Source organism: Gymnoscopelus braueri (assembly GCF_963280865.1).
Source record: "Gymnoscopelus braueri genome assembly, chromosome: 15".
NCBI lineage: Eukaryota > Metazoa > Chordata > Actinopteri > Myctophiformes > Myctophidae > Gymnoscopelus > Gymnoscopelus braueri.
The window spans coordinates 20642350-20655268 of NC_137620.1; the positions used below are offsets into that span (position 1 = coordinate 20642350).

Here is a 12919-nt window from a genome sequence, read left to right on the forward strand (position 1 = left end):
CGGGAGGTGTAGTTCCAGACTCTATATAGCATTTGGAGATTGTGAATAGTTGTCTGGCTACACGAGACTACATATTAGACGACAGATTAAGAATCTTTGGGTACCCAGATTCTGTGAATTGACACAAGAAAGGCAACCCATGGGCAAAGGATATTGATCAGTTTTATTGTATATTATTGTATACATGACAAAGGTGAGAAAATAGAGTAATAGATATATTAGATATACTGTGATGTTTTTTTTATTATAAAAGGAGGCGAAGGAGAGATGGAGGATAATGAAAACATAAATGCATACTGGAGTAGTTGAACCTAAAGTGTGAGAGGAAATGAGGTGTTATGCACCTCTCTGTCAGGAAAGGAGGTGCCCGCTCGCTCTGTGTTAGTAAACGATGCAAATATGAGTGCCCTCAAAGTGCCCTTAAGTAAGACACTTTAACCCCCGACTGCACAAACTATTGTCAATCTGCAGCTAAAACAGCTAAAACAAGATGGGCGTGGATTTTCCTCTCCATAGTTCTGATGGTGTTCCATACCGACGTCACTCCTGCTGAAGGTATCTGACATCAGAATAGGTTGCAGTGTCTCTGTTGGACTTCACTCTGTCCATCCTGGAGGAGGCAGCAGGGCCTCTAGAAGTGAAAGTCACGGCTGCATAGCTGACATCCTCGCCATTCTGAGGCTGTAAGGGTGGAAACAGAAATACATTAAAAACTGCTTTAGTGCAAAAGGAATCATACCAGGGCCTATAGTCAATTCAGACAGATCAAACCACAGAAAAATAACTAAAGTAAAATAACTGTTAGTGTAATACAGGGACGTGCTGGCCACTGGGAAATTCGGGAAAATTGCAGAACGGCCGCGCCATTTACGGGCCGCCAAACGGCCGGGTTGGCCACCCAAAAGAAAATATTGTTAAAAATATATATATATAAAAAAATAAAAATAAATCCCAGAGCTGAATTTTGGTCCCAGCACGCCCCTGGTGTAATACCATGTAAGTAAAATATTTTTGCTTACAATATCACATGTTAATATGATATTTGATACACCTGCATTCATTTTAGTCCATATTAGATGCTTATGTGTTAATAAGACTATATAGACTAAGTGTTAATAATAGCATTGGAAACATGTTTATTGTTAGATCATAAGACATTTATAAGTGCTTATAAGAAACTAGTTAACCGTTTATAGACCGCTTAAGAAGATTAATTACCGTCGTATACGTTTCTTAAAGTTGTTTCTAATACTGTAGCATTACAAACTCCTATTAAGTCTACGGTGTGGCTCTGCAGGACAGTTGGCTGTCTATAAGAGGCCAAGAGGGTTGGTCTGTGTGTCTGGAGCTTGCGAACCACTGGACTGAATCAGTACCACATTTCTTGTGCACAACGCCAATGGGCCACAGAAGTAGCCTACTTTCACTATTATTTTCACATTATGTTGAGATCCACATGATTAGATTTTAACTAATTGACTAATTAATTAATTAACGTTATTAATTCATTTACATCTGGATCCACCAATCCCTCACTGCCAAACATTATTTGGTAAAATGAATTAATGAATAAATATCACAAATTTATAGTTCCACCTGTTCAAACTACAGCAAACAGAGCATAATGTCAAGTTTCTGTAGTTTCTGAAGTAAGTCTCAGTTAACTGGCAGATAACGTGAACATGAATATTTATAAGTATGTTTTTCGGATGTGATTAACCACTTGTACCACTATTTGAAAATAGCTGTTGCATCACGTTATGTTGTGAGCTTGTAGCCTAGATCAGCTATTTTAAAAAAACATTAAACTTTTTTTTTAAATAGAAGATTTTCCAAACATATTTGGAAATAAGAAAAAAATGATATGCCCAAAATAGGGATGCTAGGGCGAATGTAGTTAAATTGGATACTATGATATCTAATGTATGATATGAAGGTAGGCCCAAAATGATCTTGGATCATAAGAAAATGTGCTCAAATTACCTGAGAGGAAGATAGGTCTGTATTCCCTGTAAATTGAGATAAAGAATTACATTTTTGCATCTGCTCTGGACTACACATTTATTTTAGTTTTCACCACAAAAGATGTGTTTGTGATACTGATGCTGTGATATATGGCACATACTGTACAGTACAGCACAGATACAGTAAATGGCTGTTCAATGTTTATGTTTAACAATCATTCTACCCTTGACCAAAACAGCAGCAGTAAAGATACATAATATATTCATACTGTGTACATATTTACTTAAATTATACACAATACTTGATCAATTATACAATTGTATTTTCATCGTCATCATACAACCCGTTGCCAATTATTTAATTAAAATTACATTTAAGTTTAAACAGTATTGTATTTGTCTTCTTCAACTAACATATTCAATGAAAGGCAGTAATAGTTTACATACTATTGCAAAATGTATGATGGATTGATATGTTGGATACAACCGGATATACATATTGAACTGATTCATTAAGTCTTGATTCAAATGTTCAATGTTAGTCCATGAGCCAGAGCCCCAAAATTGAGCCAGATATTGAATATTCCCTCGTTAAAAACCTTTGACTCCAACATCTTAACAAAATTAAATAAGAATGTTGACTCTGGCTTTGTCCAATGTTGATTCTGGAAAGTTATGCAAATTCGGGCATATTCCTAATGCCCAATTTGCATATCTAAATATACAATTTCAGAAAACGTGTAATACGATAAATCATTGTCTTCATGTAAGTAATCAACTCAGGAAGTTTCATTATGATAACTCTTTTTTAAATTTTGTAATTTTTTTCACCTGTCATGTACGTATGGGGAAAATAACAAAATGTGTGATAACCATGAAAAAGCTACTCCTGTGGAGAGGTTATCATATATTTATTTACTCGTATTGATGAACAATTTAATATAGGTTTCGTTTTGCCCACTCTTTCGATAATCATTGCTCAATTTTGGGGCTCTGGCTCATGGGGCCCTATTCCCAGGGACATTTGAACAAACCACTAATTAGGGATTTCGGACTAGGCAAGAGGCGTTTCCCCGCAAAATTCGGTATTCTATGGCACCCCCCTCACCCGCCAAACACCTGAGCTACCCGTTACATTATGCATAGGTGTGGTTTGGGCGTTACAATGATAAAACCAATCACCGTGCCAGAAGCCATTGCCTTTAAGAGAAGACTGCGCTAGCCGTCATCCCGATCCAATATATGCTCTAGCCTATCTACCTGTCTGCACTGTTGCCTGGTCTGATTATTATAAGCCACATTGGGCTTGTTTTCCTTCTTTTTCTTTTTTTTTATCCAAATACATTTTTATATTAATTTGTAGCCTATTGTGTTCACAATAAGCTTGTCATATTAGTCAGATCCCCAAGAGTATATGAAAGCCATTTAAAATAGTTATATATTCCTACACAGCTGATGCCAAATAATTAATCAACAGGGCAGCGCAACGCTAAAGTAGCCTAGGTCAAATCAATCACTGTCTTGTCATGACGCAGCAGTAGAGAGCTCCCTTTAAAGTTTAAACCATAACATGACATAAATAATGGATCTTCAGAACTTTCTTCATGTCTTTTTCACCTCAAAATAAATGTTGGATTATTTCTTCAAATGAAAGCACAGGCAGCGGCCAGAAGGTAACATTTGATGTGATTTCTCCATTGCAAAAATGATTACGGTTATTCTATGAAACATATATTTCATAGAATAACCATAATCATTTTTAAAATGGTTATGGGGCAGTGTATATATTTATATAGCCCTATTTGCTCCAAGCTGTTTTTTAAATAAAATATAGACTGTTAGGGTAGAATGACTCCTGTTCTTAACGAATTACCAAGATTTAATGAGAAATAAGGCTTCTTTAGAAAAATGACTGACGGGCTGGGCTGGGTCTAATTTGTCAATTATTAGTCGAGCCGGGCTGAAATATTTAGGGGATATGAAAGCTCTAGTTAGTAGTTTGAAGTGCTCATGTGGCCTTATAGAGTTGCTTCTTTTTGTTTTCATAGACCTGCGGACTGCGGTTGCTTATTTCTCTCCAAGGCTGGCAACACGGCTCATGGTCCAACGCACAAAGCCATTGTAGTGCACTTGACGGGTGATTTTATAAACCAGCGGGTGCTTCTAGAATCCACTATCCCCCGTCCCCAAGCCGTACCCATGTGTGTCTGTAGAATTGCAATGTGGGGGATATAGCAACAACACGCCCACGGGCACACCTCCACGCGCAAATAACGGCGTCGGCATAATGGTGACGGGTAGAGCAGGTGCTAGAATAACCTATTGGGGCGGCGCAGGTCCATTATCCCGATTTAACGGGGAATTTTTGGCCTGAGAATGGGGCCCATGGACTAATAGGCCTATAGGGCTTAGAGGTTAAGATAAGAGGTCGTAAAAGATCACACTCTACATTCATTAGAAAGTGTTCATACCTTTGTGATCTTTGCTCCATGACTTCCAAAAAGCCCATGCGAGTAGAAGGGTGGACATCCCAAGAAGTACATTTGAAACCACCAACACAGCGACAGTTGTATTCACATGATCCTCATGTACTGAAATGAAGGCATGTTAATTATTAGTCCACATTCACCACTTCAGATGAGAACAAGAAGCATCGTTTTCACACTAACACTCCAAGGAAAGGCATAGTAACATACATTAGCCTGCTGTAATTCCATAATTTTAAATCTATTAATGCTATTCCATGAATGTGCAATTACCTTGATTAATATTCAGCGTTGTTCCATTTCCAAAGAACATTTCCCCGCAAAGGGTCACACCACAAATGTAAGCTCCATCATCTGCAACAGTGACGTTCCTCTTGGTGAGTTCGTAGACACAGCTCTGTGTAGACTGTCCAGATGTTTTAGTCTTCTCGCAGACTTCAGTCTTACTATGGGTGTAAATGACTCCAGGTTGAGATTCTGTGGAGCTTCTGAACCAGTAGACACTGTGTTCTCCATCACAGATCTCAGTGTGGACGGTACAGTTCAGAGTCACAGAGGCTCCTTGCTCGACTGACTCGGACACTGGCTGATGGATGACAGCTCGAACGTTGGACCATGAACCTTTTACACTGAGAATAGCCCCATCTGAAAATGCGATAGCAGCATAGGAACGGATGCTCACACAGTAGTATGTACCCGAGTCTAAAGGATGTAAAATTGAGATCTGCAAATGATGTGTGCCCTTTACTGCAGTGTTCAGTGAGAAGCGTGGATTGTCCTTGAATTCATCATGTAGCTCGACATTTTGATTGTACTTATAGATGGTAGACACAAGCTGTGGTTTCTGTCCCAGTGTTTGCTTGTACCAACTAAACATTGTTCCAGTACCATTGTTCCCATAGAAGCAGTGCAAAGTTACATTGTGTCCAATGTTAGCTGATCTAAGTCCACTATCTTGATGGAGGGCCGAGGCTTGTATCAGATGACTTGCTGCAAAACAGAGAAATGTATCATTTATCCTATTATCATATGGCATATATTGTGTTGTAAATGTTTTATCGTAAAATAAATAAAAAAGGTATTATTCAGAGCTAAAGTTCAATTCAATTCAATTCTTCATTAGCGGACTTAGGTACATAGAAATGCCTACAAAGAATAAACATAAAAGAAACACGACAGGCAATAAAATCATTGAACATTTTAAATAAATACATAACTGAACCCACAGGCAGAACACTGGCATTTTAGTTTGGATGTATAGCGTGAACAGCTCACTATGGGGCTTGAGAGCGCCACAATGATGCTGTTTGTAGATAAATCCAGCCGTTGCATGAACTTGAACCTTACTTTTACGTTTCCAGTGCTTTAAAAGTCTTCACTCCAGCAGTGACAAACATCTGAGTAGCAGTGATCTCCATTAAACACAAAATGGTTGCAAAAAAGGCACAACTTACCCATTTTCCCAAAGAACAGAAATACAACACACAGTGTGAACTTTGGAGCTGTCATCTTGTTCAAATTTCTGCAAAGAATGGAAAGAAATTCATACATACTCCTCTGTTCAGAGATGTGGGCGACTTTGATTGGCTAACCAGATCTTGGTTGAGTTTGGGCAAATGCCTTATTTGGGTAAAACGGACCACTTGTTTCACTATGATGTTGCTTGCAAACATAATTGTGGAAGTATTGGTTTGTGGAGTTAGTTAGTTGACATTAGATATATACAGTATAAGACCTGGCATCCTGCAAACAAGAAAAAAAGAAAGATATCATGCCAAAAAATCATTAGGATCACAGAAAAAATATATATATTTCTTCACTTCAGCTACAGTGAAGGGTCTTGTTAATTGTAATTCAGATAGTCAGTGACTTAGCCTACAATTACAACTTTCAGAAATATATAAACCAGGTAGCTAATAGCATAATTTCATTCTCTCAAATGTTTGCCGATTAACACATTAAGACCTGAGGCCGATTCTACAAATGTCTTCTTAAATCAGTAGTTCTCAAACAACTCCCCATCTGAAAATGTTTTGTGCCAGGACCCCCACCCCAACCCCCAGAAGAGAAGATTTGTGTTAAAAATTTCAAAATTATAACATAACATAAACATAAAAAAACTCTGATGGAACAGTGTAAGCCTAACACTGTAAAATATTTAATGAGGAAAATTCACATAAACTTCAAATTCATATGCTGTTCTGTTGACCTTAGACTTATTTTACAATGCTATATTCCAGAAAACCAATCTACAGTATAACACCAAAGGGTGTCAATAAATACGGCATGTATTGTGGGTTGTCACAGATTTTTCCGGATGAGCTATGCTATCAGACAAAAGTGCTGTTTATGGCAGATATAAAGGTCTTCAATGGCCTGAGCTTCTTGTGTGTGAAATCACAAAGCCTGATGCCATGAAGAGATACAAAGCAAGAAGATGAAGAAATACCCAAAGGACCTGATGAAGCCTCCTGGATGAAACATTGGTTTATGTTGTGGGAAAATAAAGATTGGGACTGTGTAATATATTGTTTGTGTGCATTCATATTTTATTGTTTTAATTGTAGACCACTGTAATACTTACTGTTTCTTTTTGCCTGGTCTGATATTCAGTGTCTGACATACTGCAATAATTAGTGGTAGGCCAACTTCTTTTACATGGTCAGTGACCTGTAGAATGACTAGATAAATCAACCTCACAAATGTGAAAATCACATTTCATCTTATGAACTTCCATTGCCTCTGCTACGCTGTATGATGCTGCAAGATGCTGTACGTGATCTTGAGGTTGCAGACCAGTCTTCCTGTCCTCGCTTCACATAAGTTTCCACCAGTGGAAACTAAACAACTGTAACCAGGAGTGAGGCTTTTCAGCTTAGACTTGGTTGAGCTTGAAAGGTGCAAACTGCATCAACATTTATGATCAAGAGAAAGTATTTATAGGCACATGAGAGTCTAAGGTTGTTATTTCCTTGACCATGCTGTATCTGTGTGGAATAATAACTGGTATGATTCAGTTATTTTCTGACTGCATGCAAAAGTCACATCAACAACCAAACTCACCATACATACAGCCCCTCTGCTAGCAGGGCTAAAGTAATATGCAACTTGTAAGGTTACAGTAATGTGAAGATATATTTTTTAAATCTTTGAACTCTCACTTTTGTCTGCACACAGGTCATGTTTTCCTGTTCATGTTTTAGATGATGTAATCCAAGACAAAGATGGAGATCAAGGAAACTGCCAATTCTGCACCCATCCCATGCACCAAGAGTAGAGACACTTTGGTCAACACTAGTGAGAGAAAGATATGGAGGGAGAGAGAGAGAGAGAGAGAGAGAGAGAGAGAGAGAGAGAGAGAGAGAGAGAGAGAGAGAGAGAGAGAGAGAGAGAGAGAGAGAGAGAGAGAGAGACAGACACAGAGAGACACAGACAGACAGACAGACAGACAGAGAGGGGAAGGGAGGGACAGACAACATTACGTGCGTACATGCGTGCGTGCGTGCGTGCGTGCGTGAGTGAGAGCGTGCGTGTATAGTAGAGCAGTGAACTACAAGCACTGACAATGAAAAAGAGCCATTGTTAATCACTACAATTATACACAGAATTAAACTATTGAAGTTGACAATTGCAAGTTCAGGAGTTAAGACCACCCAAAATAACCACTGCATATACGGTATAATTATGTACATTAGCACATACGTATGACTCACGTCTTTGTTTTGCTCAGACTTCACTTGAAGATCATACTTAAATGATGTACAGTCAAATGTTCATACTTATGTTATTATTCCACCTATGTCTCTTTGTATAAAGTCATTGTTATTATGCAATAATGTAGATCTGTACAAAGTACACCTATGGCACTGTCATGTGACCTAAATAGTTTTCCGTGTGACTGGTCTCTGCGTACATTCCTTAAAAGCTTTGTGGTGAGAAGTTAGAGGCTTGTCACAGATTACCAACAATGTTCACTTTAAGATCTATTTCCTGTGAAGAGTGAACTGTGAAGTGACAGTAGGATGGCCTAATGTCCACAATCAAACTCTGGCTCAACGAGATGACAGAATCCTTACATTTAGAAAGAATCAGATTTATACTCAAAGACAAACTGAAAGATTTTGAAAAGATTTGGAAGCCTTTAGTCTCCTTTCTTAAAGGTTGATAGGCTAATCCTTGTGGATGACCCGTGTCGCACGTAATCTGGGGCAGCACTTCTGGGGAGGGGGAAGGGAGGCGGGAGGGTCCCTTTGTTTTTGAGTGTGTGTGTTCTTTTCATGTTACTCGTCTATTTTGTGTATATGTCTGTTGGTTTTTGTTTAAAAAAAACGCCTAGTACTCCCCCCTACCCTAACCCCCCCAAAGAAAATATCGTTTGGGGGTACAAAATCATGAAAAAAAAAAAAAAAAAAAAAAACAATAGCCAGAGGGTCGGCCCCCCCCCACCCCCCCTTAGGGGTCCCTGGAGACCCTGGGGTCTCCAGGCCGTGACCTACAGACACGGCGAAGGAAAATTGTAAAGCCACAGCCACGCATGCAAGATGTTGCACATGAACTCTGCAGCGGCACTGAGGCGCTCCAACAAAAACACTCTGACATTAAGCTTCACACATCAAAAATCAGCAGCACACACAACATTCACCACAATGACAAACAAATTACGTCCGCGCAAAAATAAGCGAGGGCTCGCTTATTTTATTTTCTCTCTCCCTCCCACCCTCCCTCTCTCTCCCTGTGTGCGCGCATGGCTGTCCCCCCCGCCCCACACACACACACACACACACACACACAGAGACGTGCGTGGTGTCACTCTCTCCCCGTTTTTTTTGCACTACAGAAAGCCTTGACTACAGCACAACAGATCTAGAGGTTACGTAGGTAACCCCGGTTCTTTTAGTTCAGGAGTGAGACACTCACTATGGGAAACAGCGCCATCTGGCGATGTAACAGAGCTACACAATACGCTCCCGGGGCCCATTTATTGGGCTAGAGGGTATGTCACGTGACCGGCCATGCCCTCCCCTCAGCGAGAGGGCATAAGAGACGCCGGTCGTGACGTCAACTTCCTCTTTCACACAGGTCCTCTGTTCGCAGTGGCGAAACAAAAGGGGTGTTTGGTGAGTGTGTCACTCCTGAACTAAAAGAACCGGGGTTACCTACGTAACCTCTAGTTCTTCTTCGTTCTGAGTCGTGAGACACTCACTATGGGATCTATAAACCCCCCGGAAGCGTTAAAAACATTGTGCCCCCAGAAAAAACGTACGTGCCCCTTACTGGCTCAGGGACCCGCACACGGCGGGCCCCTGCCCTAGGGACGCCCAGGCCCACCGGGCCTGGACACGGCATAAGGGATGAGATAAAAGAGACCCTGACAGACCGAAGTCTGCCTTATCCAGCTAATAGAAGACAAGGTCCGTCACCTACCAACCATCTAATAAGGGAACAGGGCCCCCCTGCTCCCAGAGACCCAACAGATCGTTAGCCCCACGGGATCACATCAGGAGGAGAAAAGCACCTCAAGTAGATGAGGCTGCCACGCCCAGGACTGCGTGCGCCACTGAGGAGGCCGCCACGTCCAGGCTGTAGAAAGCTGCAAAAGTCGAAGGAGACGACCAATTAGCAGCCGTGCAAATCTCCTGGACCGAAACCCCTCTAGAGAGGGCCCAGGAGGTAGCCACTCCCCTAGTCGAGTGTGCCTTCAGTCCAACAGGTACTGGGGTCCCACTACTTAGTATAGGCGAGCTTTATGGCTTCAACAATCCATCTGGAAAGCGTTGGCTTAGCAACCGCCTTCCGTTGGTTACCCCGGCCGTAGGAGACAAACAACTGTGTTGACGACCTACTGGGCGCCGTCCTCTGACAGTAGAGCTTCAACGCCCTTACTGGACAGAGACAGTGCAACCGCCTATCCTCCGCCGAAGCGAAAGGAGGAGGATGAAAAGCAACCAATTCGACCGGAGCCGGTGCAACCACCACGGTCTTGGTAACGAACGCCAAGTTCGGTTTTAGCAGAACCCGTCTGCCATCCCCAGAGAACCTCAAGCACTCCGAACTCACCGAGAGTGCCTGCAGGTCACCGACCCTCTTGGCCGTAGCCAAGAGGGTCGGCTCTGCAGGAAAATCAGAATGTTGCGTACCGGCGCCTGAAAAGCCACCACCGGTGGTGACTGTTCCTGGCACCATGACACAAAAATATTCTATTTTATGTCATAGGCAGCCCTAGTGGATCCAGCCCTGGCCCCCTGAATAGTAGCTACCACATCAGGGGGCAGGCCGTAAGCATCTATATTGGCCCTCTCACGGGCCAGACCCACAGGTCTAGGTCCCGGGGGCTGGGGTGGTTGATCTCGGTCCCCACCTGCGTCAGCAGGTCCGTTATCGGAGGAAGGGACCAGGGCTCGGCGTAGAGCAGAGGAGTTATCTCTGATCTCCACACGCCCCATCCTGGAGCAACCAGCAGTACAGTCAGGCCCTGGAGCCTGACTCTCTCCAACGTTGGGCGGATCAGCTCCAGCGGCGGGAATGCATAAAGCAGTTCCCTTGGCCACCTGTGAGCCATCGCATCCAGCCCCAACGAGAGATCCGTTGCCTTCATTGAGAAAAAGCGAGAGCACTTCGCGTTCTCTGCTGAAGCAAACAAGTCGACCTGGGGTCGACCGAACCTGGACCAGATCTCGCACACTGTTTTCGGATTGAGTGACCAATTCGAATACCAAAGCCTGCCCCTGGACAGTAGATCCGCTCCGCAGTTCTGGAGGCCCGGAACGTGGACCGCCCGAACCGACAATAGGCGTGAGTCGCACCACATCGTCAACTCCCGGGCCAGGTCGTCCAACACACGGGAGCCTAAGCCTCCCTGTTTGTTGATGTAGCACATGGTCGTGGTGTTGTCCGTCCTCACCAGGACATGACAACCGCTGATGTGCGCCTCGAACTGCTTCAGTGCGAGAAAAACCGCCATCAGCTCCAGGTTTATGTGGGCCACTCGTAGATCGGGGCCCCACACTCCCCTGGCCGCACGACCCTCGTAAACGGCGCCCCAGCCCGTCATGCTGGCGTCCGTCGTGACGACCCGCCTCGAGAGCACCGCACCTAGTCTGACACCTTCTGACAGAAAGGGTGCTTGTGACCAGGGTTCGAGTGCCTCCATGCAACGTGGAGACACTAGAACTCGCCGAGACCCCTTGGTAGGTGGAATGTGGAGATCCCGCACCCACCGCTGAAAAGGTCTCATGAACAGTCTGCCCAGGCGGATCAGGTTTATGGCCGAGGCCATGAGACCCGCCGCCTGCAAACACAGCCTGTACGTGACTTTCTTTCCTACTTGAAAAGACCTCACACAGGCTAGGAAACTGTCTATCCTGTCCCTGGATAGGCGTGCCACCATCGTGGTCGAGTCCAAAGCAATCCCTATGAAAGAGGTTTGTTGGCATGGGACCAGCACGCTCTTCTGAAAATTCACGGTGAAACCCAGTGACGTCAGGTGGGAGATGGCTATGTCCGTGTGACGCGCCACCTCCTGGCTGGAGTCTCCTGCCAGGAGCCAATCGTCGATATACGTCGACAAGCGTATTCCCCGTTTCCTCAGGGGGGCTATAGCCGCCTGAGTACATTTCACGAAAACACGGGGGCTCAGGGACATCCCGAACGGGAGAACCGTGTACTCGTACACTCGTCCCTCGAACCCGAAGCGCAGAAATGTTCTGTGCGGTGGGTAGATGGGGATGTGGAAATACGCATCCTTCAAGTCTATGCTGGACCACCATTCGCCTTGACGCACAGTGCGTAAAAGCATCTCGTTCGTCAGCATGCGAAACTTGAATTTCGTTAGAAATCTGACCTCTCAGATCCAGTATGGGACGTACACCCCCCCATTTTTCTTGACCAGAAAATATTTTTCGAGTAAAAACCCAGGCGTTTCTGATCTGGGGATAACTCTCTTATGGCGCCTTTGTTTAGGAGAGAGAGAACCTCCTCCCTTAACGTAATCGCCGCTGCGCCCTTTGCGCTGGAGAATACCACTTTGTCTGACATAGGGGGTTTTGCGCAAAATTGCAACTTGTAACCCTTCTGTATGGTGCGCAGTACCCAAGGAGACGGGTGGCAAGCTTTCCATTGCGTTAGACAGCGAGCTAGGGGGTTGGGGCGAGCTACTAAAGTTGTTCGCTGCACTGACTGTCTGGTCGTTGCCATGGAAACTAGTGTCGTGCTCATATGCTCTGGCGGTGCCATACGTGTGACGCTCGCTAGAGGCAGCACGGACGTTACCTGACTGACAAAAGGATTCGAGGAAGTCACGTGACCCTGCACGCGGTGCCTCCCCGGTGTTGATATCCGAATGGAAACGCCCCCCGTCCGTGTCCGGTCGGAAACGGAAGTGGTTAGCATGCTTACCTTCCGTTCGGCAATCTTGAGAGGGGCCCAAGCGGCCATCTTGAGAGGGCCCTGTAAAGCAGAAACGTTTTGGCG

The 12919-nt window shown here is 43.8% G+C and overlaps 1 protein-coding gene across 1 annotated transcript; it reads right to left on the bottom strand.

The window, feature by feature from the left end:
• Positions 1-410: 410 nt before the first annotated feature.
• On the bottom strand, positions 411-4798 carry LOC308101951 (uncharacterized protein). The gene is made up of 4 exons (XM_080451506.1): positions 4724-4798; positions 4436-4555; positions 1984-2009; positions 411-681 (listed from the first exon to the last, which is right to left on the bottom strand). Exons 1-4 carry the CDS (start codon positions 4761-4763, stop codon positions 541-543), a joined length of 327 nt encoding a protein of 108 aa, XP_080307632.1. The 5' UTR covers positions 4764-4798; the 3' UTR covers positions 411-540.
• Positions 4799-12919: the final 8121 nt, after the last annotated feature.